The sequence below is a fragment of the Perca flavescens genome, chromosome 10, assembly GCF_004354835.1.
Source record: "Perca flavescens isolate YP-PL-M2 chromosome 10, PFLA_1.0, whole genome shotgun sequence".
NCBI classification, from domain to species: domain Eukaryota; kingdom Metazoa; phylum Chordata; class Actinopteri; order Perciformes; family Percidae; genus Perca; species Perca flavescens.
The window spans coordinates 7,610,916-7,638,638 of record NC_041340.1 but is presented as its reverse complement, the minus strand read 5'-3'; the positions used below and the strand labels follow the sequence as shown (position 1 = coordinate 7,638,638).

Below are 27,723 nucleotides of genomic sequence, written 5' to 3'. Positions count from 1 at the left end.
CGTTTTTTAATACAGGCTGTGTGCATTTCTCTGTAGATTGAGCATATTGATACTTTCACAGTATTTATATAGCAATGCTGAAATACTTGGACCAGCCTTGTTCCCGATCCTGAACTTGTTCCCGATCCTGAGGAACAGCTTGGGATGTGCAGGGGTGTTTTATTGGATTGAAGTGTCCAGTATGGGCTCCCTCTGTTGTAGTGTTTTGTATTCAGGGGTTTGATTCTTTAGTAGAGAGGGGGCCAATTTGGCGCAAGGGTCAGCGGAGGTGACCCCCGAAGAGAAGGCCTTGATTTCGGGGAAGGTCTGTTTGGACCCACGTAATTAAGACCAGCCCTGTTTAAAAACCACAAAATAACCGCTCTTCTCCCTGGCCAGCTTCAACTCTGTGAAATGAGTTCTTCCCTCTCTTCCATACCTAGTTTAGGCCCTGGTGTGATGTTTTGCAAATGTGCATTCTTGTACATCAGGGGGCCCCTTTTTCTCTCAATTCCCACTAGATCTCTGGCGAATTTGAAGCATTCTGGAAAGGAGGAGTGCAAAAAAGCAGAAGAAGAAAATTAGTCCACATAAGGTTCAGATTAAATTGTGTTGTGTTGCCTTTTTTTTTTCCCTCCTCCCTTCCCATCGGATGTTTTCATAACTAAACCAAATGTGTGCTTGGAGTCAGCCAAGAGCAGTGAGGAGACCGAGAATCCCTAAAGCAAAATGTTAAAGTCACATCATTGAATTAAGTTTCCTCTGCCCTCCGGGCGTCCAGGCTGGACTCCAAGCTCTGAGGCTTATAAACCCCATTTCTCTTCTGGTTGGGCTGTTTCTCTGCAAGGCTTTTCATTACTGCTGAAAAAGTGCTAGATTGACTCTAGACAGTTTCAGATAATTCTTGGTAAAACATTTATTAAACATTTATCAACTGCACTTTTTTTTTTTTTTAGTTCCCAGGGCTTTTGTGCAGAAATACTACTGAGTAGATCATTTGAACTAGCTGTCAGTCTGCGCTTACTGCTGTAAATTATCATCCGACTGTAGGTACTGGTTTGAGGATTTAAATCTAGAAATACAACTTTTTCAGAAAACTATGGAAAAAAGCTAAACCTTCTTCAGGTTTTCTCCCCTGTTCAGTCATCTTCTCAGCCCTGAATGAGGCTGAGACCCTCCACCTTCACAGGGCAGGCAGCTGATGGTTTGGGGTTAGTGCATATGGTGTTGTGGCTGCTGCTCCTCATCTCCCTCCTCACCCCAGCTCCCTTCCACATCCTGTCTTGTCTTGCCGTGTCCCTTCCACCCGGACCAGATGTTTTTGTGCAGTCTAAGCCACGCCGGTCTGAAGCTTTAACGCAGATGAAGAGCTGAAGCGGCAGCCAGGTGGAATGATGGGTTGACCTCTGGGGATCGAGGGTGAGAAGGAGGGTGGGTGGACGGGGATGGAGAGTGAAAGAGCTAGAAGAGACATCATACACCAAGAGGCTGGGACTGGGGAACACATTGACCCCAGCTTGGTATGCTCGCAGAAGACAAACGTGCTTGCATTAATTGTGTTTCTCCTTGTCTGTCTGTCTGTCTGTCTGTCTGTCTGTCTGTCTGTCTGTCTGTCTGTCTGTCGGTCGTTCTGTCGGACTAGTTCTGGAAAATATAAACAGGACACAGTCTTGTCTGATCGTAAATCCCCTCTTGTCTGCTCCTTGGCCCCCTGCCCTGGCCCACGTCCGTTACCCTCCAGCCCTCGCCAACCCATCTCCCGCCCAGACCCCCTTCCCTCCCCCTTTTAGCTCAGAAGAGGAAGCCAACATTTTCTGTGTGTGCGTCTGTTTGCACATGTGCATCGGAAATGATTGTGTGTCTAATATACTGTTATCCAACTCTTGGGTTGGAAATGTGGTTGTGGGCTGGTTTTGTAACTACTAGTCGTCGTCCACATTTAGCGTGTAATTCACTCAGAGAAGACCTGTCCTCCCACCTGTAGGGGTTAAATCTGCACAGCTGGACGCAAGCTGGTGTTTTCTGCATTGTCGTAGTTCTACTTTTCTCACACATTCTTCTCTGCCTATTTAGTAATGATGGCATGCAATATTGCAACCAGCAGACCTTGTTTTTCTGTAATGTAAATTGGAGGAAATTGCAAGCAGAAAAAGACCAAAAATATTCCCTGTGTAGTTGACTGATTCTCTTAGTGAAGTTGCAAATGTTTGCGTACTGTTGTGTTGCAGACTTCTATCATGACCAGCATTTCAGGGTTTTGCTTGATTTTGGAAAAGTCTTTTTGGGAAAGTCAAAAACAAAACTTAAATCTGAAATAACAATCCTATGCTGAGGACAAGTTGCAGAATAAGGTCCTCAATCAATCTTCATTTCCTCTCTGACAGTGATAACAAATTAAGTGGTTGTTGAAACAGAAGTCCTATGACAGGAAGGTCATTGATTTAAATCTTCTGACTGACAGTGGAAGACTGGAAGGAGAGGAAGTTCCTGCAGCAATGCTTACATGGCTTCCTTTGAGCAAGGCACTTGACCACAACTGCCTAGTGTCCAACAATAGGAGACCAAGAAGCTTTTCCGGGCAGATCCCCAGTGACAGAGGGTGAACTGTAGCTGAATAAAGTTGGCAAGTCAGACTTACTTGAAATGGTATCCTTAATATTCCTCCACATGCAGTAAAACATTGGAATCTCCTGGATGATATTGAGCACACTATAGGTTTGTGTATGGCCATCGCCTAATTATAACTTGATTTCTGAGGAATTGTGCACCACTAATAAACCTAACCTAATAAGGAAGAATAAATGTCTTAAGCAATTTAGAGCTGCATCACAACGCTGTGTAATTGGTACAAAACACTTCTAGCCATTCACTTGCTGAATTCATCCATTATTTACCCAGAATCCAAAAGTGAACTTATTTAAACAGCCGAGTGTTTCCACAAAGCATAACCATTAACTCTAGCTCACCAGTAGTGTTGCATGCAAGATCATTTTAACCTTGGCGATTGGGTGTTTTGTTTTTGACTTCTCTCCATACTTTTGTATGTACACAGGTTTGGGACTTTTTAAAGAACAACATTATTTTGACACCGCCGCTCATCATTTGTACCGATGATTCGAGAGTTTCATATCCATCAAAGCTTTGGAAGTGCCCAATAGGCAGTCACCTAACATTTTGCAGAACATGAATAGGACTTTTACTTTTGGAACCTTGGATGCCTGAAATAACTCTGACCACTTAACACAGCTTCATTAGCACGACGCAGGAAGAGCGTGTATGTTTAATAACTCTTCCTGTGAATAAATACAATCTTCTGCTTTAGAAATATGTCTCTACTCACTCACCACCTTCACATTTTGCATAACTGTCTGCGCCCAGAGCTGTCTCCTTTACGCCAATCTGCTATGACCTCTTTTGCAACGCTAACAAAGGCTCATTCTTGATATTGATGCATCAATGTTTGTTTTGCTGTCTGCTTTTTGTTCAGATGCTGAAGTCTCTGGAACTGAGGGTATTCAAACCTTAAGCGCTTCAATTACACTTCCCTTCCCTTCGGCCTACTCTTTTTTTCTCCCCAATAATACATGCCCAATTATTTTTGCGGTGAAAAGGGGAATTAGTGTTCATTTTGAGATTCGCATTCGCTAGGCGTGTATCATCACAGCGTGTACAAGCCTGAATGTTTGGAGTAAAAAGTTGGACTGACTGCATGTGGGTTTGGAATGAAAACCCTAAAGCCACAACAACACAAGCATTACTTCTTTAGGCAAACAAACAGCCATTTCATATCCCCTTTTATGCCTCAAATCACAGGCTTTTATTTTCTAAACGATTCACCCTTTGTGTTGTAATATGTGAATGTTTTTAAGACACGATTAAAAGGTGTTTTTTTTTATTATAAATTCGTTTCCATCTGCCATTGCAATATTATCTTGGTTTTTCCAGTCTAGCTAAGCAGTTTTTTTTTCTTCTGCTTATCTAATGACTGATTTAAAATATGTAAACCCTCTTTCTACAGGTTTGCATGCACTGAGGCGAGCTCTAGGAGGGTCTCCCCAACCATCAGACCAGCAGCTGATGGGGACGGTGACCGTCACTCGGCAGGACCTCCAGTGGGCCATGTCTGTTGTGAAGCCAAGTGCCATGAGGGAGGTTGCTATCGACGTCCCAAAGGTACCTCTCTCGATCACCACCTTTTTTTAAAGATTATTTTTTGGGCATTTTTAGGCCTTTATTGACAGGACAGCTGAAGAAATGAAAGCGGAGAGAGAGGGGGAATGACATGCAGCAAAGGGCCGCAGGTCGGAGTCGAACCCAGGCCCGCTGCGTCGAGGAGTAAACCTCTATATATGGACGCCCGCTCTACCAACTGAGCTGGCGCAGATGCGTTTAGGGCGTGTACAAATCCACTTTTGATAGTTTAACGGCGGAAAAAAGGGTCTGTGTGCCAGGTGCGTGGTTGAAAAGGGTTGTACTTAGTGTCTTAATTAATCATAGGTGTGTTTTGGGGCGTAACATGCAATAAACCAATCAAAGTGTTATCTCCCATTCCCTTTAAAAGCCAGGGGCATTTGTACCTTGGCGCATTGCTATTATGATGGCGGATTAGCAAAGCAGGAAGGAGAGCTTTTCAGGAGGAAAAACTGATCTGCTCGCGTGTGAAGTTAAAGCGTGCAAGCAGATCATATATGGCACAAGCACTATGCCACCAAAACTCCACGAGGTGAAGCGGGCGTTGAATAACAATGAAATGCTGTGTTATTGACTTCACCTGAACACACCTCCCTGTAAGAGCAGCATGCTTATGGCCGCACAGATGGGCGCAGGTGCATTTTATATTTAAACAACGTGGATGCTGGATGGGAAATTGACAGCTGCATCTGTCTTAAACTAGCAAAGACACTTGTGTCGGGCTTTGCGTCGGGCTTTGCACTGCGCTGCAATATTTTTTTTTTACTCAATAAACACAAAAATGTCTTTCCTTCGTCCTAATATTACCAACACTAATACTAATGGAACTCACGCTTCCTTATTGCATTAATTGAGCTGTACACAATTTGTAGCAGCCACAAGTTCTTCGGCAGGTTCATTTGACCAATCAGCGGCATGCACACTGCAGACTCTGCCCCAATAGTTCCAGGGCCATCAGAAAGTACTACCTCTGGAAAATTGACTTCTTTTGCACCAGGAACTATGGCAGAGGAGCTATATTTTTTTCCCCACTGGTTGAAACATAAGAAAGGTTCCTGAGATGGTTCCTGGTCCCTAAGGCAAAGTTCCTATGGTGGAAACAGACTATAGGTATGAATAAAGGGCTGTCTACAGTTATTGTAGTCAGGGAATAAAAGAAAAGACATTTGAAAATTGATGCCTTCCAGGCCTGACAGATCTTGCCAAAATGTGTTTGTGTTTTGTGTTTTTGAGATCTACTGGTGATATACGGCTATGGTAGCTAACAAATGTCAGAATATGATAGGGAGTCAGTGCAAAGAAATCAAGATTTGTGTACATAAGACACTAGAGCATTGGGTCAAAAGTGAATAGGGAGTTAAAGAAAAGAGTGATCATCATCTCCATCTCAGCTTGAGATACAATGTGCTTAAGTTTAGAATTGTTTGTCAGCTGTAGGAAAAAACAAGACCAAGCTATCCAAGAGAAAACAAAAACATTTGGTTACACTTCAACCGAGGATGAGTGCTACATATCCTAGACGACTGAGGGGAAAATCATGCAAGGAAATAAATAATCATTTAGAGGCCTGCCTGCCTAGTTTATGACATCATCCTTAATGGCACAATATGCATTGGATCCTTGGATTGTAATCAGCATTAGTTTGTGTCTCAGTTGCATTCAAGCTTGCAATGGCCCGGCGAGGACACATACTGGTTTACATCACTCAATCTTTGCCTTATTTGAAGCACAAAGAACATTTCTAACCCAAACAGCATCACCACTTATTGCCACAAGAAAAACTAAAAGCTCATCAACAGCAGCTCCCTTTTCCCGCTAATGCACATTCAGAAAACCCCTTAACTACTCTTTGGACCACTGACCACTGAATCACCAGCACTTAAAAGATGGGGGTCAGGCTGAGGAAGAGTGGAAATGACCCTGTGGCCATTTTACCCTCCACTGCAATGTAGATGAATCACTTTGCTCTCAGCGGATAGAGGGAGAGAGAGCAAGGGAGGGAGGGGAAGGAGGGATGAGAGGACAGTGGTGAGACTCCAGGATGTTTTGGAGTTTGCATGTGCAAGACATAACGGACAGGAAGAGGGCTAACATCATCCTCAACCGGTAATTGAAAGCAGATCAAGTCGCTGACGGTTCCTGCCAGCAACCAAGAAAAAAAGAGGGAGAGGAGGAGAAAAAGAAACGTCCCTTCACCCCCATCCGCCTCCCCTCTTCTCTCTGCAACACTCTGCACTGAGCTCACCCAGAGACGTTTAGTCCTTGCGGCCGGTTCCTGGAAACTAGAGAGAGGAGTGAGTTTGGGTTTGGAATTTTTTGTCTATCCCCCTAGCGCAGCTCAGCTGAAAGGCTAGCCGCAGAGCCCAGGACTTGATTATATCCACATGAGTGCAAACATTTGTTTCTAATCCATTTTATATAAGAAACTTCCAGTGGTGCCGGATGAATACACGCCTCAAGTTCCTCAGAAACCTTCTCAGATCACGTATCTAGAGATTTGAGTTTTGCAGATTATGCCTCTCAATTTATGTTACATTTAATACAAATACATTGAAAGTTCATTCTTAAGCCTTTGTTTGTTTTGTGACAAGACGTTCTTCCTCTTTTTGACATCTTTCTTGTTTACCCAGCATTGCTATTTTTTTTTTTTAATATAATCATCTTCCACAGTGAAGTCTGGCTTTAATATTGTCATTTGGCAGCTGTATAACAAGCCCATTTATTCCTCCTCTTAAACTTACTCCTCTTCTCCCTTGGGTTTTTTTTTTTTTTTTGTCTGAGAAGTCCCCCACACCCTCTTTTCAACCCCATCAAAGGGCCAGAGCCTTAGAGGCCCCTTGTAAAGTTCAGAAAACAACAGTAAAAGATAATAACTGGGTCTCGTACAAAAAGTAAGGGGGGAAGAAGGAGGAAAAACGCAGCACAGCGAGGTGTGAGTCAAAACATTGCCTTCTAATTCCACAGACTCTTCATTCGTGACAAAAAGCACCTTGCAATTAATGTAATGTTATATTGTTATTTCTTACAATGACTCCATTAAGTCTGCAGAGACTTAACCAAAAAAAAAAGGCAATAAAAAGGGGGAAGATGAGACTTCACAGTGTTGTGTTGCACATCTGCTTCCCTGGTGGAAAGAGGGGATGATTGGCGGGTCTGAGGATGTTGTCGGTAAAGTCGGAGGATAGAGTCCGTTTTTTAAAGCTCCAAAACCACTAAATCTGGTTCAGATAGCAGTTTGAGATTGCAGTTCATTCTTAGCATTTGTTTTGAATTCATGTTCTATACCTGATGACTGGGGTGTACTCCTAGCCAATATAGTTTGGCTATATATTATATGAATTTGAACATTGTCCACCCCTGCTTAACCGATAAAAACAATTCATATAATACTGGGTAAGCTGTCATGTCACAAATCATGGAAATGTTTACTAAAGTGTGACATGTGACAATGTTCTTTACAAGGCCTCTTTTTTCCCCATCAGGAAGTACAGTACCTTATCAGTAGTCTTGCTACTTTAGCTTATTGATTACAGTCACATCTGTGTCGATCAGACTTCAGAGACTGATTTATTTTCTGTTATATTACGCTATACTTACTATTACTATGTAGCTGCAATAAGAGACTTTTCTGAACCCTTTTTTTTTTTTTTTGTTGTTTGTGCATTTGTGAAACTCTTTCTGAGACCGCAATGTTCCTCGCTGAACGGCAACCTTTTTAAACAAAGACACTTACAGGACATCCATCCTCATCCCGTTGTCCATGTTTGCTTAAGATTTGTCGAATGGGTTTAATGCAGTATACACAATATGGAGTAGAACATGAAATGGCTTGTTAAAGCAAAGCTGTGCATTAGCACATTTTAAAATCCCAGTGTCCTTGAAAGCACCAGCTACGTTAATTTTCATTCTGCAGTGAAATGAATGTAAAGGCAATTATGAGGGTACTTTTTTGATAAGTTACATTTAAAGATAATACCTAAATTGTCCAAAATAGCCAACATAGTCTAGTCAAAGTCCACCTATGTGTATTCCGGAGCTTTCCACAGAATCACACATCATCTTCATCCGCAGAATGAGTTTGCTCAGTTGTCATGAAACTGTAAATGTTTATGCTTTCCATTACTTTAAGCACTGGAAGTACTCTGTCTACGTAATTATATTGTGGCATTTTTGAACTTGTTCAACTCTACATTGAATTTAGCCTCATGTACTGTATATCACTACCCCTTAAATGGATTAAGTGCTGTAGGCTGTAGGTACCGCCATGGCACTTCTTTTATATCCAACTCTTTTGTCTTCTTTGCTTTTCTTCGTTCCTCATCCATCTCTCTACCCGTCTTTCTCCTGCTTACTTGTTTCCTCCATTTCTCTCTCTATAAACCTGTTTTACTGTTGCTTTCATCTCACTGCACTTTTTTAATTTCATTTCATTCCTCTCTGGGCCTTCAAATGAGCGTTCTGGTTCGCTTGCGTGCTTCCGGCCTATCTCCTCATCTCTGCAACACTCCTATCTCTCCCTTCCTCTCCTCCCTCCCCTCCCCTCAATCCGTCTTTTCCTCTGTCTCGCTCGGCGCTGTCCATAAATTGTTCGGTATTTACAGTATGTGGCCAGACGCCAGGTTTCCATTAGGTGCTTCGTTCCCCGGAGACGGCGCCGGTGGCCTGGGATGTGTTACCTCTGGATGGAGAGCAGGAGGAGGGTGAGGGGGAGAATTATCAAGAGAGGGAGAGGAAGAAGTGAAAAAGAGGCTAAGGCAGAGTGGTAAGCAGCAATATTTAAGGTGGAGAGCAGGAGACGACGTGATAGTGAGGGTCAAGTGAGAGAAGAAAGAAACGAGTGCAGTAGAGATAAGACAGATAAGAAGCAAAAAGCCGGGGGGTTATCTGATTAGCGCTGCAACTAAGGGTTATTTTGATTATTGATTCATCTTTTGATTATTTTGTCTATGTGGCCCATGCACCTTAACAGCCACAGAGCCCAGGATGATGTCGTCAAATAGCTTTTTACAGCCCCAAACTAAAAGATATTCAGTTCACAATCATAGGAACTAGAGAAAACTATAAAATATTCATATTCGAAAAGCTGGAACCAAAATAACAACATTTTTGCCTCTTGTGAAAATGATTTGGGATTAATTGTCTGTGAATCAACTAATTGATTAATCAACAAATCATTTCAGCAACAAACCTGATTTCTACCTGAAACACAAGAAACCCAGTTTCAGTAATCAGGGTAGCAGTTACAGTAAATAAAGGTAGACCCAAAAAAAAAAAAAGACAGGGGAGAAGGGAGGGTATAATGGATTGGTAATGAAGAAGGAGACAGGAAGGATGAGCGAGAGGTCTGAGAGGGTTTTGGATGAGGGCTTCTCTTCTTATCTGCTTTATCTCCTCCGGTTGTTCACTGCCGGACTCTCTCCCTCCCTTCCTCCCTCCTTCCATCTGTTGGACAGACAGCTGTTGGCTGATTCCGTCTGTTGTTATTCACTCTGTCCAGAGTCTCCCTGATTCAAGCCGAGCCCAGAGTTCCTCCATCTCCTTCCAAATATGCTTTTATATTTCACTCCCCTCCTCTCCTCCCTCAAACCAGTCATCCGCCTGGAAGAACTTGCAGTTCTCTGCAATATACTCGGGCGGTCAGAAAATTAAAGAGTCCTCCGTATGGGTTACATAAGAGCATCAGTGACATCAGCGTGCAATCAGAGTTTGTTTGGTCCATTGCATTTATTGTAAGTGATGTGTTTGTGTGTTGAGCTGCCACAGATTAGAACTGTATGATACTTCAGCAGAACCGGAGAGAGTTGGAGCTGTATATTAGACCAATGTTGATCATTTATTAGTACTTGGCCTCTCATTGTTGTCCACCTCCAGCTTAAAACATTTGGTGCATTTTGTTGGATTGCATGTTATTGTGTGATTGATTATTACCACCGAACCTGGCGCAATCTAATTCAGCATTTTGATTGGATTCCAGACAGACATTGCACTCTGCTGCTACTTCTAGTAATACTCCGCCTTGTTGGTTTTCTTCTTCCACTTCATCTTCTTCTTCGATTACTTCTTCTTGTACTACTAGGTACATCCTCTTTGACTTCTTCCATTACTACTTCTTTTATTACTACTTCTATTTTTTTAACAAAAATATGTTTTTGTACTACATCTTTTTCTTTTGCTACTTTTGCATCATCATCATCATCACCATCATCATCATCATCATCATCATCATCATCACAATCATAATCTTCTTCTTCTGCTGATTTGACATCTTCTTCTGCCTAATTATTTTTTATCTTTTAATATTATTCATAAATATTTTTAACCAGTGTTGATATGTACATCATGGTCCAATGCAACAATGTGTATTCATCAACTTCAATCAAACATACTGTTATTAAATTGGCCTTAAAAACTGATTTTGGCTAAATACTAGAATACTGGATGCCAAACTCTTATGCTGCATTTGTGTAACCTTGATGTTACATGAAATGCTAAGACTTGTGAAATATTTATGTGTTTTTGTATTGAAAGAAACGAAGATTGAAGGGTCTTTATTGGGCATTTCATCTTTGACGTGCTTCATGTAGCTTGCCACAGCACTGCAATGTAAATCAAAAAACATTTCTGTTCTTAAACTTAAAAAAAGAAAAGTTCCCTGATTTTACCTGGTTTGCTCCTTGCAGGTCCGCTGGTCAGATGTAGGCGGGATGGAGGAGGTGAAGCTAAAACTGAAGCAGGCCGTGGAGTGGCCTCTGAGGCACCCTGAGGCCTTCATCCGCATGGGGATCCAGCCACCTAAAGGCGTCCTGCTGTATGGGCCCCCAGGCTGCTCCAAGACCATGATAGCCAAGGCCCTGGCTAATGAAAGTGGGCTCAACTTCCTGGCTATTAAAGTGAGTTTTCATCAATGAGTCATAATTATATTTTCTAAGAATGGTATGTTTTATTCTCTTTGTCTTGACAACATAAAAAAAAAAAAAAATGCAATTTTTTTTTTTTTGGTGTGCAGTGTATGTGCATCAATATGAACAAATTATGTATTACAGGTTTGGGATGTCACGAGAACCTGTACTTTGGTACCAAAATTAAAAAAACGTGACAGTACTAATTTTTTTACAATAACGTAGGTACCGGGGGATGCAATTTTTTGTTTTTATTATTTTCTTCTTTATTTACACACCGTGGTATTGACTTTGGTATCGAGTATCATGTACTTTTATTAGTATCAGTACCGACTACTAGAATTTTGGTATCGTAACATCCCTATTACAGGTGTGCCTCTTCATATAATATTCTGGTTGAGGGGAATGGAGCTAATCCAAAAAGTTCTCAGAAGTAACGATTAGCTTGATGATTAGTTGATTCAATCTCATCTCAAAGTCGGGGCATTTCTAGCTCAATCTTTGTATATAACTTAACATAATCGGTGCACATTGCACAGTGCATTGTGTCGAAAGTTGAGTTGCTGTAACCCCTAACAAACAGTTTCCCTTTATTTCCCCTTTAGCTTAAAGTTTGGAAAAAAAAAAAAAGAACATTGTTCCACTGACTGACATGTATCCTATACAGTACATTCTCCATTGACGCTTTGTGATATGTACACTGAGTTTGTGAGTTAAATATTCAAACCCATGTTTTTTTTCATAGCTGCACCATTCCATCAAAGTGAAATATTCAGGATGTCTTCTGCATTATTTTATACATACATTTATACATTTATTTCTCCAAATTCCAGACTGACATATTTGCTATTCTGAGAAACTTTGGGATTTCCACTACAATTTAAAAAAAAAAAAAAAAAAAAGTTCTGTGTGTTATGTAATGAGTGGTCGACCAGTGGGATTAAAGAGGTCAATAAACATCTAATATATAATACACATTCAAAAACAAACAAAATCATCCACATATTGCATACACCGTATATTGATTGTGTCAGAGTAGTGCTAGTGGAGATGTTTCCCTGATGACCTGGAGGCTGTCTGACTGCCCAACTTCCTGTGCAGAAAGCTTCCCTGTCTGACCTTTAACCTTGTGTTTGTCCCCTCTCATTCATCACCCCATCCTCTCTGCCTCCCCCTCGGTCACCCGCACCTCTGCCCATTCAGGACCGGTTGACAGAGATTGATTGATCATGTTGTTGGATTTTTGATCAGTAAACCTTTCCAAAGCTGTTGCCATGCGAGACAGAACGCTTCGACAGAATCTCTCAACCAGAGTCATTAAGCCATCGGCAAATGCGGGTGGGATTCGCGAGCTAGTTTTTGTCTGTTTTTTGTTTTATTTCGCTTTTTAAGATGTTGTGGTATGCACAGGGACAACGTTCTTTGGGTTTTGTTTAAATGCAGACACATGTAGAATTTGTAATCCTCCAATTATGTCTAAACTCGACTCTTATCCAGAGTCCACCATCCTGACAAGACTCAACACTTCACAAATGTACAGAGTTTTCACTTTTACTCTAGTGTAGGCGTAGTTATCATTGTTGCTGAACTATGTTTTGTGTTTAACACCAAGGTGATTTAAAAAAAATAAAAATAAATAACGTTGTACTATAGTCTTGTGCAGCAGTTTTCAAGTCATCAGGAAGACTATCTGCTTTATGAAAAGGTTAAAGAACATACAGTCCCTCCCGCTGATAGCCGCTCTCCAGCATCTGCAATAACAGTATCAGGTTTTTCCAGTGCAGCGGTTGCTTTGACATAGATACGTTTATTCAGATTTAAATGTGGATACTTTAAGGCTCAGTCTGTTTCCTCTGTGTGAAAAAGCCCTATTATCATCTTGTCAATTTCAGTTTCCTCCCACTGCAGCCACTCAAACACACACACACACACACACACACACACACACACACACACACACACCGCAGATGCATGTGTGCACAAAAACACACACTTGTATCTCTACACTGTCAATGGTTTAAACTCACCATGTCCAGTCCTTGGCTCTGCCTTAAGAGAGAGGAACCTGGGAGTAATGAGTCAACCTCCACACTTACTGCAGGAGACAAAAGGGCTGGGAGTTAAGTATCGTCTCCTCCGTCGGCCCAGAGGTGTTGAAAGGGTGGATTGCAGGGGAGGAAGTTCTTCTGAGGGCTGAGTGGATGTTTATCTGCTTCAGAGTGAGGGAGAGAAGAAAAGAGCGAGAGGGTATAGGAGGTTCAGTTAGTCGTAGTAGTAATAAAAGTAAGATTAGCAGTGGTAGTAGTGCAAGTAGTGTTAGGTGGAGTAGTAGAAGCAGATGTGTTTGTGGCAGTATTTGTAGATAATGTCCACACTAACCCGGCTAAATGCAGTTAGCATGTGAAAAGAGCGTGCTGCGCACAGTACGTGTCTTTGTGACATTTCTGAAATGTTTCCCGTCCACACTGAAATGCCCCAAACAATTGGTAAATGGCTTAATCTCTTCTTCCTCCTCTCTCTTTGTCAGCAAACAACAAAACCATGCTTTACAGTCACCGGTCTGGTGGGACAGACTGACTGGTCATTACACAGGCTCTCCGTCATTTCTTACATTGTATGTCGGTACATCTGAATTACACTATTTAGTCGTTGTCATTGTTTTTCCAATTATGTTGTCAGATAACTAACCACATCGCGTCAAATTATTTGATTTTGGCTCATAACTTCTACCTCTCTTAACCAATAGAACAGAAATTCCTCATTTATGCATAATAATGCCATACTGTTCCCATACTGCTACAAAGCACCTGGAAATGTCTGTGCAGCATACCTTATCTATTTTTTTTTTTAAAAGCTCAGTTTTTACAGTTTTGTGGACTGTACAGTCCATTCAGATCATAACGTGCTGTTTTGGGGTAAAAACTGTATGGAGGACGAAATGGATCCAAAAAAAGTGTTCTGGAGATCATAGTGGAATTGCTCAGTTTTGTTGATTTAAACTAAATGTGATGCTTTGTTTTGGTCACAAGTTTTGCCTTTGAGAACATGCCAACAAAAATCTGATAGTGGTAGTAGCAGTATTAGCAGTACTATTGTACCATCAATGGTGTGGAAAGTAGCAAACACGGTACTGTAGGAAAAGGTTTCGGTGAGAACTTTCTTCATTTGCCAGTGGAACCACAGATTTTACACACAAACATAAACCAGTGAGTAGGCTAATATGAACAGCACTGTGCAATTACACCACACACCTTGCTGTCCTTCATGACATTCCCACGCTGCCTTACCACCAGAGGTGTAGTGGTAAAAAAAGAGGTGGGTAAACTATAACTTCTGTGATCAGGTGGACCACGACGGATATCCATATTTACAATTCATTCATCATTACATGAGACATGTAGGCTAGTTTGGGCTAGTGACCATAGACTTAGCTAGTGACTGACGAATCTGGATGCAGTCTGCTGCTTAATGCTGGATACGCTGGAGATGCTCGATGGTGGTATAAGCCCCCAACGTTGACTTGAAGGCAGTGCTGCGACCATTTACTTCATGACTTCAAGGCACCTAACATTGCCCAATCCTAGTGACTTCCAGGCATAGCTGCCTGGAAGTCAACGTTGGGGGCTTAAATCACCAATCACCGCAAGAGATTGGTCAACACAGACAGTAATGCAGCGCAATATGAAAGACTTAGTCTTAGGTTTAACAACCTATGAAACTAATAATGAACAATATGAAACTAAAACAACATAATAATAATATTTAAGCTTAATTTAAAATGGCTTAGGAACTATAGGCAATTTAGAGGTGGATGAACTCAATTTAGAGGTGGATAAACGCTATTTAGAGGTGGATAAACGCTATTTCCGAATTTTGGGAGGTGCGTAAACGGCGTTTATGTGCGTTTAGCCTCCACTACATCCCTGGTTATCACTGTTTCACTCTGTTGCTCTTTTTAATCTCCAAAAGACGCCACAGAACAGAACCTGCTGCTCAGAATGTTAGCTCTCAGTTCAAACCGTCTACCAGCATTGTGGCACTGAGTAATACTTCACAAAACATAACCATGATTAGTCAGGAGTGTCCGGAAGATGATGGCAATTACTTACTGCTGCTAGATACTTTAAACTCAACCTCAGTCATCATCTGTACGGATCTGTTAGTTCAGCATACCTTATCTTTCCATCATGAATGGAACATAACATAGCACTCTAGCTTGATTATTAAATAATATAATGCAGTACCTAGACATGTTGTCAGCATGTCAAATTATAGAGCAAATTTTACCACTCAAATAATGTTTAAACTTGACTTTTCTTAGGGTCCAGAATTACTGAGCAAGTATGTTGGAGAGTCTGAGAGAGCTGTGAGAGAGGTATGTACATTTGCCTTCCATAACCTGATTATTGCAATGAGAGTATACGTTCATTATACTATATTATTATTATACTATTATGCAAGCTGACATTCTTTCTGGACCACGTTAACCATCCAAACCACTTTTAGTTGCTGATGTAATGAACAGATGACCTGAGATGTAATTTATGACAATAACGAATGCTGTATTTCCTGTGTATGTTTGTGCTGAGAATGATTCATTGATCCTGTTAAAGATTTTTCCCATTTTCCTCTCCTCTATTGTTGCCAACACTGCTCGCAGGTGTTTAGGAAGGCAAGGGCCGTCGCTCCCTCCATCGTCTTCTTTGATGAGATCGACGCTCTGGCCAGTGAAAGAGGAAGGTACGCACCGTTACTTTTAACACCATAGAAAGAGGTCTAGAATTAGAAGAAAAGATGCCAAGAGGCTGCACAGTGAACAGGGAAAAACACAGTCTTTGCCCACTTGATGAATTTCTCTAAAAGTTCACTGTTGGCCATGGTTTTTTCAGCACTGTGGTCAGTTATTGTCCAGCGACGACGAATCATCGCTGCAGTCCGCTCTAATTTACCATCCTGCGCCTGTGTCCCAGCTTCTCTCACAAAGATTCACTTATGAATGGATGGAGCAAACATCCCAAAATGTCTGCATGACTGCACTATCAAAGCCAGCCACTCGGGTTCCCATGGTGTCCTCTTAGACTTTTGCGGCTTTTTGCTACCGGCGAACACAGAACTCAGTCTTGTCCGGAGGCGCTTTAGTGGGATGGCACTGGGAACATCTGTGGCTTAAAGGAAAGAGGACGGGGGGCGGACAGAGGACACAGACCGGAGGCACACAAACACTTCATTGTGCCCGTCCACGGCAGATGGGGAAGACCAAATATGCAGCATGCTTCCTGGTAAACCAGTCGATGAAACTAAATGTTGTAGGAAGGAGCACAGAAAGGCCAACGAGCTGCCCCTAGAACTTCTATATGGGAGCACTCTGTCAGATGCTTTATAAGCTACGCAGCATCTAACACATTTTGTTTTTGTTAAAAGTCCCTCCGATCATGAAATGTAGTATTATATCTTAACAGTTTAACAAAAAAGTATTGGTGTGTGATATGTAAATGTCAAACTTTTCTATACTATTCCATCTCACCTTATTAGAATCACCACCATTCATTAAAATTCTCATCACAGGATTTCTTAACACAAATATTTTTTTAAAAGAGTTTTGTAAATGCCAGTAACTCAATCCTCTTATTGTTGACACTATTTTTCTACCTTTATACCCTAACCGATCAAATCATTCAAACTACGAAGCTAGATAAGCCAGGCCGTTCAGTAGACTGCACTTTTGGAGTCTGCATTGTTTCCCGAAGCAACCTGGCACATTTTTGTACTTTGATGATTTGTGCAGTCTTGACTCACTTCCAGTGTGCGGGATACAACTCTATTGCAACTTGTCTTCATCAATCAGTTTCCTGTCGGTGGGGCTGACAAGTTCTGTCTTCTTTTTTTGTTTCATTTTGTGAATGTACTCTGATCCCCCACCCAGCTGCAGCCAGCGCTCACCAATAATGTAGTGCAGCGTGAGAGTTTGCCGGCTTGCTGCGACAGACGTGGGGCTGGACCCGTGCCTCCAGGCCACTTGCCATTTTAATATTGCACTTAGCGCTGATCTATAAAGGTTATTTATTGGTCTTATTCACTTCCTGCCATGTTTAATCAATGAAGTGGCTCACGGACGCCAGCAAGAATTCAAAACTGTTGACACAACCACACAGCCTCTGTTGTAGTGTGTTGTGTTTTTTTTTTTTTCCTCCCTCTCGAGGCAGGAGATGAGAAGCACCTGTAAATCTGTCAGCCTACCTGCCACGAGTCCCAACTGGCGGAATGAAATGAAGAAGACAGAAAGAAGACAGGAAGAGAGGCAAAAACAAGACCGTGAATGCTAGAAGCAGAGACTGGCGTATGAAAAAAAGACTGAATTGAAAATGAACTCGCTGACCGAGAACCTAGAGAGATTGTTGGATTTGGAAAAGAACAATGAAAAGAAAGTGAAATGATTCAATGAAAGTCCAAAGTGCTCTCCCTCTCTCATTGTCTCTCTGTCCCTCCTCTCCTTTTCTGTCACCCTCATCCTCTTCTTTCCCCACTCTCTCTATAGTGACTCTTTTTCAGACATCCTCTGTCCTTTTGTCTCTCCCTCTATTGCTCATTCTCTCTCACCACCTTTATTATTTTTTCCTTCACATATTTTTTCATCTCATATTCTCCCTCTCATACCCCTTCTCTATCCAATTCATCACTCTGTCCTGCTCTCCCTAATCCCCTTCCCTCCTTTCCTTTTCTCCCCACTATCTCCCCTCACACAAACTTTCTCCCCCTCTCTTTCCCTCTCTTTTTCTCTCCCTTCATATCTCAGTGACAGAGCTCCTTTGTGTTCCTCTGCGGCCTTGTCTCTGCTAATGACGTCTGGCACTTCCGCTGGCCCTGTCAACAGAGACTGTGTGTGTGTGTTTGAGCTGAGAAGGGTGGCTGTCTGCACTGCGCTATGGAAAATAACAACCTTGTAATGCAGTGGCTAACCCATTGATGAGTTTCTTAAAAGTATAAGGCTTGTGATATTCTATATTATTTTTTACTTACTGTAAACAAATCCTACTAAAAGTATTGCTGGCGTAGGCAATGTCTGATATTTGTTATTCCTCTGTGCCATAGAGCTCCATTGCTAAAAAAAGGATTTAAAAAAAACATCAATGGGCCACACTGTTGCACTGGGTGACATGTTCCCTCATTACCATGAACACACACACACTGTAGTTTATGCTAAGTACACTGTCCTGCTGCCCCAAATACTCACTAGAGCATCAAATGTAAATTGCTGAAAATAATTCCCATCAAATGCACTATTTACTCCTGTTTGCAAATAACCAGTGCCCAGCTGTTTTAGGGAATTATTTAGCTTTTTGTTTTAAAATGAGCCATGAAATGGCACATTCACTTTGTTTGATAATTTATTTAACAAATTAGGGTATTGTGGATCTTTTGCATTTTTTTTGCAAGAATGTTCCATTTATCATCACAAAGGGATCTTCACATCTTCTATTCTTTTACTCATCTCTAGCACACTAAAGAAGGGCATGTCTCTAATTTAAGTTCGCTGTATTACGTGAAATGCATGAATGCACACACGCTTTCCTCTTCCACATCACATCGAGGTCATGGGGACACAATTTGAATCCCATAAGAACAGTTACCCTATTGAAAGGCAAAACGGAAATACATTAAATGAATATCCGGGCTGTCACTTGTTATTTAGTGGATGCACTGCGAATGAGTTGCACAGTGTCAGTTTTACAATGTTGGGGAAGAGGCAGTTATCAAAAATGGGGGTTAATTTAATGAAAATCGTAAGAATTATGACTTTATATATTCTATTTTGCACACACGATATCTCGTGCAGATCTTTAGAGTATGGACACCTGGGTGGGATAAACTCCAGCATTTCCAGACTTTGATTGGCAGAACAGAGGCACAGCATTTACAAGTCCAAACAAGGTGACATATTTGTGAACTTTGTCTAAAGGAAGGTTGCTGTTGCAGTTCAGTCGTACGTCATTGGCAGGAAAGCTCACTTTTGCTGCCAAAGCCTTTTCTTTCTTGAAGAAGAATTGCACTAATGAAAGAACCTGCCATCAGAGTGTCAGTGAAACTATTCAGAAGTTCTCTACAAGTATTCAAAAACTGGAGAATTTTCATCATTACGTAACAAAAAAAAAAAATTGACTTCTGAGCAGGACATTGCATGCTGCTACATATTTGTATAATCTCTCATTCATCCATCACACATTCATTTCCATTCTTTTTCCCTCCATTATTCCATGTGTCACTTTTCTATACGCATTTCTTCTTTCCACCCTAGTTCCCTACATTTCTTTACAGTAGGCTGTTCATCCTCCCACCCATCCACCCATCCATCATTTATGTGTAAGTGATCAGTTTACGCCATCAATAATTTCCCAAGTTTCTGACTAATTAACATACGTCCCTTTCTCTCTCCCTCATCCATCCATCCATCCGTCCGTCTATCCATACAATCGTCCATCCACACATCAATCTCATCTCAGTTTCCCTCTCTTTGAATCCTGTCCACTCATCTGTCTTGTGTTCTCATCCACCCCTTCAGCTCGTCGGGCTCCAGTGGTGTAGGCGACCGGGTCCTGGCTCAGCTCCTGACAGAGATGGACGGCATCGAGCAGCTCCGAGACGTCACTGTGCTGGCCGCCACCAACCGGCCTGACATGATCGATAAGGTAAACAGACGGCATCTCTCGTGTCTTTATCTCCCCTTCCTCCTCTTTGGTCCCTGATTGATAAGGTGGAGGAGATGTTGTGTGTTTGTCTCTCTTGTCTCCTCCTTTCCCCTCCCTTCCTCTGTTGTACATGATTGATGAGGTTAAAGGTCGCCTGCTTCGGTCCGTCTTCCTCGACTCTCTCTCTTTGGATGCTGTCACTGCATTGTTTTTGTGCGGTTGAATTTGTCTCCGGAGTGTTTTGTACACCTTGTTTGGTTTTGCCGTTTGAAGTAATTTCTGAGCTTTTATTTATTTAGTTTGGTGTGTTTGGCTTAATGGGTCCAAATAGCTTTCTGTCCTCTTCCAAAAGATCAAATAGAAAAATAACTTCAAAACACAAGGTTTATGGGTATACGGATATGGCTGTTTCCATTTGAAAACTCATCAGATTGAGTGTTAACCAGACTCCAGAAATTGTTTTTATGAAGAACACCAGCATCTGTTGCTGCCTTCACAACATTCATGCTTCCCACACAATTTATCCTAATTACTTTGGTTTCCCATCGACTTTTCCACGAGTGCAACCATGAGATTGATATTTGTGGTTTTGAGTGAAGTGTCTCCAACAACTATTCTATGGATAGCTGTGAAATTAAGGGGCCATCCACACGGAGACGCTTTTTGGCGTAAACGCACGTTTTGCATCGTTTTGGCCTATCGTCCAAACAAATCCTGTAAATGCACTGCCTGAAGATGCACTTTTTTGAAACCTGGTCCCAGGGTTGTGTCTTTGTTTGATGATGTCATCGCCACACCCCTCGACCTCTAGCCTTTGACCTCTTACCCCGCAACGACGTCTCATGACAACAACAATGGCGGACTACATGCTCGTGTTCCTGCCGGAGAAGATATTGAGCCTATTAGGGTTACTAGGGCTGTTTGGTTTCTTCTTCTACTGTCTGTTTGTATACAGCGCGCAAGCTTCATGCGCATGCTCCGCCTCTTCTTCTCCGTTTTGGGCGAATTTCTGTAGCAGAAACAGTGCCACCTATAGGCCTGGAATAGGAAGTAGCGTGTTGAGTCGTTTACAAATGGATCCATTTGGACGCAAACATTGTTGGAACGATACCAGGGAAGACTGGGAGAAAAAATGATTGTTTTGGTACGTGGCCTTAGTACAGACGTTCAAGTACCTGCAAAACTAATGACTGTCTCATCAGTCTCAGCTGCACTTTGTTTAGTGTACGGATGTTAATTAACCGTTAAACTGGTAACTGACAAAAATAATTTTGACCGATTTAATACTATCAGTTAAATAATGAAAAAAATATTTTTAACATAGTATTTAAAAAAAAAAAGTTTGCTGTACAAATTTTTCTTAGCTCCTAGTTAACTTGCTAGTGCAAACTTTGCGCCAGGAAGTTGTATTTCAAGTTGAGTTTTTTTGTTAAGTTTGTGGCTCTCTGCTGGATGGTGCTCACAGCGGAGAACTACATGACACGTGCCACTATATCGATGTGAACTGGCGGGTTAAATCTGCCGTCCTACACACAGTAATCTATGCCAGGCATACACAGACACACAGCTGAGCTGACAACCTCGCAGGTGGATGATGTGGAGACAGGCTCGGACATATGCTCTACGGACAGCTGCGGACTTGTGTCAGTCGCACGGATATGCAAGCATTTCCAGTAAAGTGGCAGCATGTGTCCACAACAATGCACGCAACATTGTGGCTGCGCGACCCGTACAAGCCTGCAGCTGTCCACAGACGCAAAACAGGGAAATATATGTCCAACCTCCTGTAAGGGTGAACTGGGACTCAGTTGGCTGCTTGTCAGTTAACTGTTAGAGATTGGTTAACAAGGGTCGTCTATCTGTTTTAAAAAAAAAAAAAAAGCATCCCTAGTAGCTAATTAACAAATGTTAGCTTACATGCTAAATCACGTTGGTGAACATCAAGTTAGCATGAGGATGTTAGCATTCTGATGTTAGCATTTAGCTCAAAGCACTGCATTTAATAAACATTTTTACATCTCATTTTCAGGTTCTAGCTACAGTTTGTAAGCATTAATTAGGCCCAAGCAAAGCCAGTGAACAACTACAGCAGAGGAACAATTGCACTTCTCATACAGTCAATTTAAAACTCACAACAGGTGGGAGTAAAACATGGATCTCTTCTTTCTTTCTTACTACTTCCCCTCCATGACAATTACCCGCCTCCATTTTCTATTTTTCTACCCTTTTATCTCCTTCTCTTCCTATTCCCATCCACAAAAGCTTTCTTTGGTCTCTTATCCACCCATCTCCGTCCTAATGAAATTTCCTGAGTGCTGATCAAAGACTGAGTCTGTGCCTTGTCAAAAAGCACACAGGAAAGGAGAATGTTGCGGCGCTTTTCAAGCTCCTGGTCAGGAAGCCAGCGAGTCTCTGTCTTTCTTCCATTTTTTGTTTTCTGGGTGTCCTCTTTAACTTACTTATACTGTCATATTGCTTATACTGTAAGGAACTGTTTTATTCTGAAATAACATATCCATTATTATACAGCCCCTAAACTGACACTGTATTAAGCGAGTAATTTTCTTAACAATTAGACTTTTTCTCTTGGTGATATTTTTATATACTCACATTCTCTATAAAAGAGATTTGGAAAATGTGTTTGAGATGATTTCCGTCATAATACGTTTTAACAAAGCTTTCAGAAGCTCCTTGCCCCAAATTGATAAGCATTTTAAAGTCAAAACTGAATTGATTAATATATTTTATTCTTAAGATTGTATGTAGATGTAAAAATGAAGTGATATGTTGAGCTATTGATGATCATATTTGATGAACATATTTTCCTTATCTTTTCATTTCCAGACATTTGCCACTCCCATACTCTTTCAACTCTTCCATGCAAACATCATTTAAAATCTTTTTTCTATTTGAAAAATAATGATTTTTATACATAACAATCACAGATGTCAACTTAAAAAAAAAGTGCATTAAGAGTCTGCGGTTGTTTTATGTAAACTGGTAACAGTTCACTGCAAATGTATCAGCACTTGGAGATACTCCTTGGAGAAATCTTCCACATACAAATTTGGGGTCACCCCCCCTCCACCCCCACCCAATTTCTAGCCCACTTGTGGAGAATTGATCCATTGCTGTGGTAGGGGACTGACAACAACTTCCTCCACCTCTGCAACTGGTTGCTGGCTCATTTCAAACTCAATTAGCGTTGAGGCGGCTGAGAAACTGTCTTGAGAGTGTGTTTGCATGTGTGTGTATATCTGAGAAGAAGGGAAAAAATATGTATAAAGAGGAACAGAGAGAGAGAAAAAGAAACTCTTAACAGTAGGGAGGGGGTCATGCCCCTGTGTGGACAGATGGGGAAACCCCAGGCGTCCTTCCACAAGCCTCCCTCTCAGGAAGTGGTCTCCCGGGCAGCTGAGAAATCAGATTACCTTCTCCCGCCTGCACCTGTGTGTGTGTGTGTGTGTGTGTGTGTGTGTGTGTGTGTGTGTGTGTGTGTGTGTGTGTGTGTGTGTGTGTGTGTGTGTGTGTGTGTGTGTGTGTGTGTGTGTGTGTGTGTGTGTGTGTGTGTGTGTGTGTGGGGCAAGGTTCAAGTAATTTGAATGAGAAACCTATTATAAATTGTGAACGGAAGCTGCCAAATGGACAGATAGCCACCCCACATTCACCCCCCCCACCCCCTACGGCTTGAGCACCCTACCCGCCTTTACCGCCCCTTTGCCGACATTGACTGTCAGTTCACACCGGAGATAGGCGGGCATTTCCATACCAATGGTAGGATATGATGGGACAAATGAAGATTAATGGGGCGCTGGGGTGTCAATGAAGTCATTGTTGACTCTTGGTGCAGCAGAGGAGGCTCCTGGGGTCCTCAGCTGTTTGATGGACAGAGTGGGAGGGATGGGGAGAGGAAGGTAGGGGGAGCAAGTGGCATTTACTTTAGTTTGAAAGGAGCAGGCCTGATGTCCATCTTTCAACCACTGATGCAGGACAGTGTTGATTTCCTCTTCTTATCAAGTTTAAACAAGGTTGTTTGGAGTTGGGGAAACTCTTGCCTCATCTGATTTAGACTCTGCAGCACTTTTTCAATCTCCAGAGTTGTATTAATACCCAAAGCCTAACTTTTATTTAACTAAGACATCCTGTCCTTTTGCACAAAGTCGTCCAACTTCCTCTGGCCTTTGTATTACATCAGTGACAAACATGACCAGGTATGCAACAACATACAGACATAACGTGACTAATGCAGCTGAATCACATCCTAACAAACAGATCACAAAAGATAACAAATAGATAGTTTCCACACAAGCACACAAAGTCCCGCCACTTCCTCTTGCTTTTGTGTCACTTTTGAGATCCAGGATAATCTGTTCTTGTGCCAAACACATACACACATTTTGCTCTCTTTACCTTCACAGCATCATCTGCTCTTTTGGGGAATAAAGTAATGGCCCAGTGGCCAATGTCCATTCCTCTGCATGGTGTCACCAAACAACCCCCCCTCCCCCTTCTCGCCTCCACCTTAAAAAAAGTTACACTTCCTCTTTCCTTTGTATTGCGCCAATCACCCAAGCCCACCTCTGACCTGCCGTGACAGGGCTGTGGTGATTGATTAGCACCACCAGGAATATTTATCCTGCTTGTTCAGTAGGAAGAACCCCCTGTCACTCTGTTTGTTGAGCAGCTGTCCATCTAGTCGATTGTACAAACAAACGCACACACACACTCACACAAGATGTCCCTCTTACCATTTGTAGTTTGTCTATAACCACATTTTGACTTATTTTTCCTCCTTCGGTTTGTTGGTGTTGGCGGCATATTCCTCAGGAAAGATTGAGAGTGTTGGATTGTTGTTTCGCTGAATAGCCTATTTGTTTACCCTAATGTGTGCTGGGCTTCATCCATGCTATCAGGAGGCAGGAGTGCTTACAGTGGAGAAGATTACTTGCAGATGGGTCTTTGTTCGGGACCAGAAGTTCCCAACTGGGCTCTTATCAGATCAAGGGGTGAAAACAAAACAGAGAGGCAATAGAATTAGAGTTGAAAGGACAGTATGTCTATCCTGAACAATTAACATGGCTGAATTTCACAGTTGTCAATGGATAATGAGACTCCAGGGCCTTGACACTTGTGATCTCATATAACAGTTATTATACATTTCAGACAAGAAAAGAAAATAGGACGTGTGAAGGGTTGCAAATTACTTGTTTTGTCTGACAGACATCCCAAATATATTTAGTTTACAATGATATAAAACATAGAAAAGCGGGAAATCTCTTTTTGAGAAGATTGTGCTTTCAGTCCACTAGTGGCATGACTCTATGGATGGCAGTAACTAATTGCATTAGCTTAATAGCAAATGTTAGCATGTTAACATGCTAAACTAAAATGGTGATCACAGTTAAACCCGATTAACATCAGTAGGCTATAGCCTTGTCATTGTGAACATTTATGCATGCATATAGGTGTTAGCATTTCGCTTAAAACTAGTGCTGTCAGTTAAATGCGTTATTAACAGCATTAATGCAAACCCATTTTAATGGCGTCAATTTTTTTATCGCGAGATTAAAGTTCTTTTTGGCCTAGCAAACTTTGTAGTTTTTTTTCACATGCTATTGCACCAACTAGTAACGTTAGAAAAACTACAACACTATAGTGGATCTAGCTAGACCGGAAACAAAACAACAGGCACGCCGCACACACTTGTTTGGACTTGCGAGCCGGCCAAAGAGTAGTAGGCTAACTTTACGTTTTGAGTGGATGGCGGGCGTGAGACGCCAAAATGGATGCCAATAAGATTCTGAATGGAAAGTTTACTTTTAAAAAGTTTCCAAATGGTTCCACTGACAACACCAAAGTGATCTGTGTGTTTTGTCGTTGTGAACTTTGATTTCAACCACCATTTGTTGGTTAAGTTTAACTTCGCAAACATTTTGTCATCCACGATGTTGTCAAATAAATTTAGTCACTTTGGATGCACAAATATCCTCTTGAGGACACAAGATCACATCCTTCTCAGCTACTGATGAAGTAAATATATTTTATAAATATAGGTATTATTAAACTATAATTATACAGACAATTTGTGTCTCGACTGGTGAGCACAGTTGAACCACCTACAAATTTCCTCTCTCCCAGCGTTATTTACAGTATCTACACATTTCACTCACTGTGTTGTGGATGAACTTGTGCCAGAATGCTGTTTGAGTCACCTAACAGCTCTACAGGTGTGTTACCATGTTGGAACAATGACAACAAATAAATGGCTCTTTTGCCAGATGTTGCCCGATAAAACACTAAAGTTAGCTCTGGTCTAATTATACAATATAAATTGCAAGATTGGGTGTAAAACAGGCTTAAATAATGTTTGTTTTTTCCTGACTGCAAATAATGAGTAATTCAATTTCTTTGCTCGTATGTAATCGTTTGGTAACATGGTTTTAAATATGTAAAAAGATCTTTTTATAGAATGCTAAACATTTTACAGCATTTATTTATCATCATTTTTTCTTCTTCCACTGCTTCAAAATACCTTGACCTTTTTATCCACCCATGTTCTGTGTTAGATCTGTTCACATGCTCCTCCCTCTGAAAATCAGACCCTTGCACTGTAGTGTGGCTTCTGAACAGGAGATGGTGCCAAACTTGACATGGGTCAGTTCTTTTGACAATTATGATCAATACTGACAATTCTTACAGATTAATAGCCTGCCAGAATAATTGTGAATGCTTAGAAAATATTTCAAACCTGTCCCTATGGCCCCTACGTTGCTCAATGGATAAAGTGAGAAAGCTCTGCTGTTAGGGGTTTAATCCCCACTGAGGACAAAGTATGTACTCCAAGTGATACAGTCTAAGGCATTCAGATAAAAGTGATGACTAAATGCCAAGATGTAGCCAACTTTCTTTGTGGCTTGCAACAGCAGGAAACATCACACTAAAAGGAGTTTTACCACATAAAAACAGGCTGAAAGTGATGTCTCAAGGAACTGTGTGGTATTATTTAATATTCTGTAGTATTGGATTATGATACTTTGTGCAGCTTGTGCAGTATAGCATTGCCACATTTTTATGTTGTCTCTCTAAATGTGGCAGTTATTTGGTTGTTCCATCCATTTTTTTATGTCATTCACTGAAATGTAGCTCTACAGCATGATGCACGGCACTGAAACATGAGCCCTCGTGAGATATTTTATGAGCCTTCATGGTCTTGTGGTCTTGTGTCCCAACACATGCTTCCAGTAACACCCGCTAGCGTTGTAATTGTGCAACATGTGACTATTTCATGGTCACTATTTATAATTCTAAGTCATGCTTGTTTTCGCAGAGTTAGTGGTCCTTTTTAATCTTAAGACCCACAAAATGCACCATTTATATCCCTTAAGTGGGCCTCTCCGACGGAAATTTATAATTTCATGCACACTGCAGTGCAACTGGCCCTGTGTCTTCTTCTTAACAGGCTTGTCTGTGTTGATAAAACTGCATTCATTTATAAAGTCCTTCTTTGGCCTACTGAGCTTTAGCAGGAGTCATACAAAGTAAATACCCGACATCAGGCCAGTTTGAGCAGCCTGAACATCTGCCAGTGTTTTCAAGCCAGTCTGGACGTTGCTAATTGTAATCTCAGTCAAATTCCACCAGACTGTAATTAGTGGACCACTTGGTAAATATTCAGGCATTAGCTAAGTGCAGCTTTGATTTTTTTTTTCCTCTTGCATTTAAAGCTCACATCTCTGTGTGTGTCTGTGTGCGTGTGTGTTCGTGCGTGCGTCCAGGCTTGCATGTCACAGATCAGTTATGTTTAGCCAATGATTTATGCTTTTATCACTTGCCTGGTGAACCAGAATGACAGTGATATTGTGACTATTTAGAAAGTGACAAATAACTTATAAATGATATTAAAGAAAATTACATTGACTCTCTTACACTGTGTTGTGATTGGAAGTCATTGTTGTGTGACACAATTCATG

The 27,723-nt window shown here is 41.5% G+C and overlaps 1 protein-coding gene across 2 annotated transcripts in view; it reads left to right on the top strand.

The window, feature by feature from the left end:
* Nucleotides 1–27,723, top strand: part of afg2a (AAA ATPase AFG2A) — a 128,998-nt gene that overhangs the window by 19,745 nt on the left and 81,530 nt on the right. For both annotated transcript variants that reach the window (XM_028589954.1, XM_028589955.1), the window contains exons 11-15: nucleotides 3,998–4,152; nucleotides 10,851–11,060; nucleotides 15,391–15,444; nucleotides 15,730–15,809; nucleotides 19,627–19,753. In XM_028589954.1, the coding sequence (XP_028445755.1) occupies nucleotides 3,998–4,152; nucleotides 10,851–11,060; nucleotides 15,391–15,444; nucleotides 15,730–15,809; nucleotides 19,627–19,753 (626 nt within the window). The remainder of the gene's footprint in view (nucleotides 1–3,997; nucleotides 4,153–10,850; nucleotides 11,061–15,390; nucleotides 15,445–15,729; nucleotides 15,810–19,626; nucleotides 19,754–27,723) is intronic.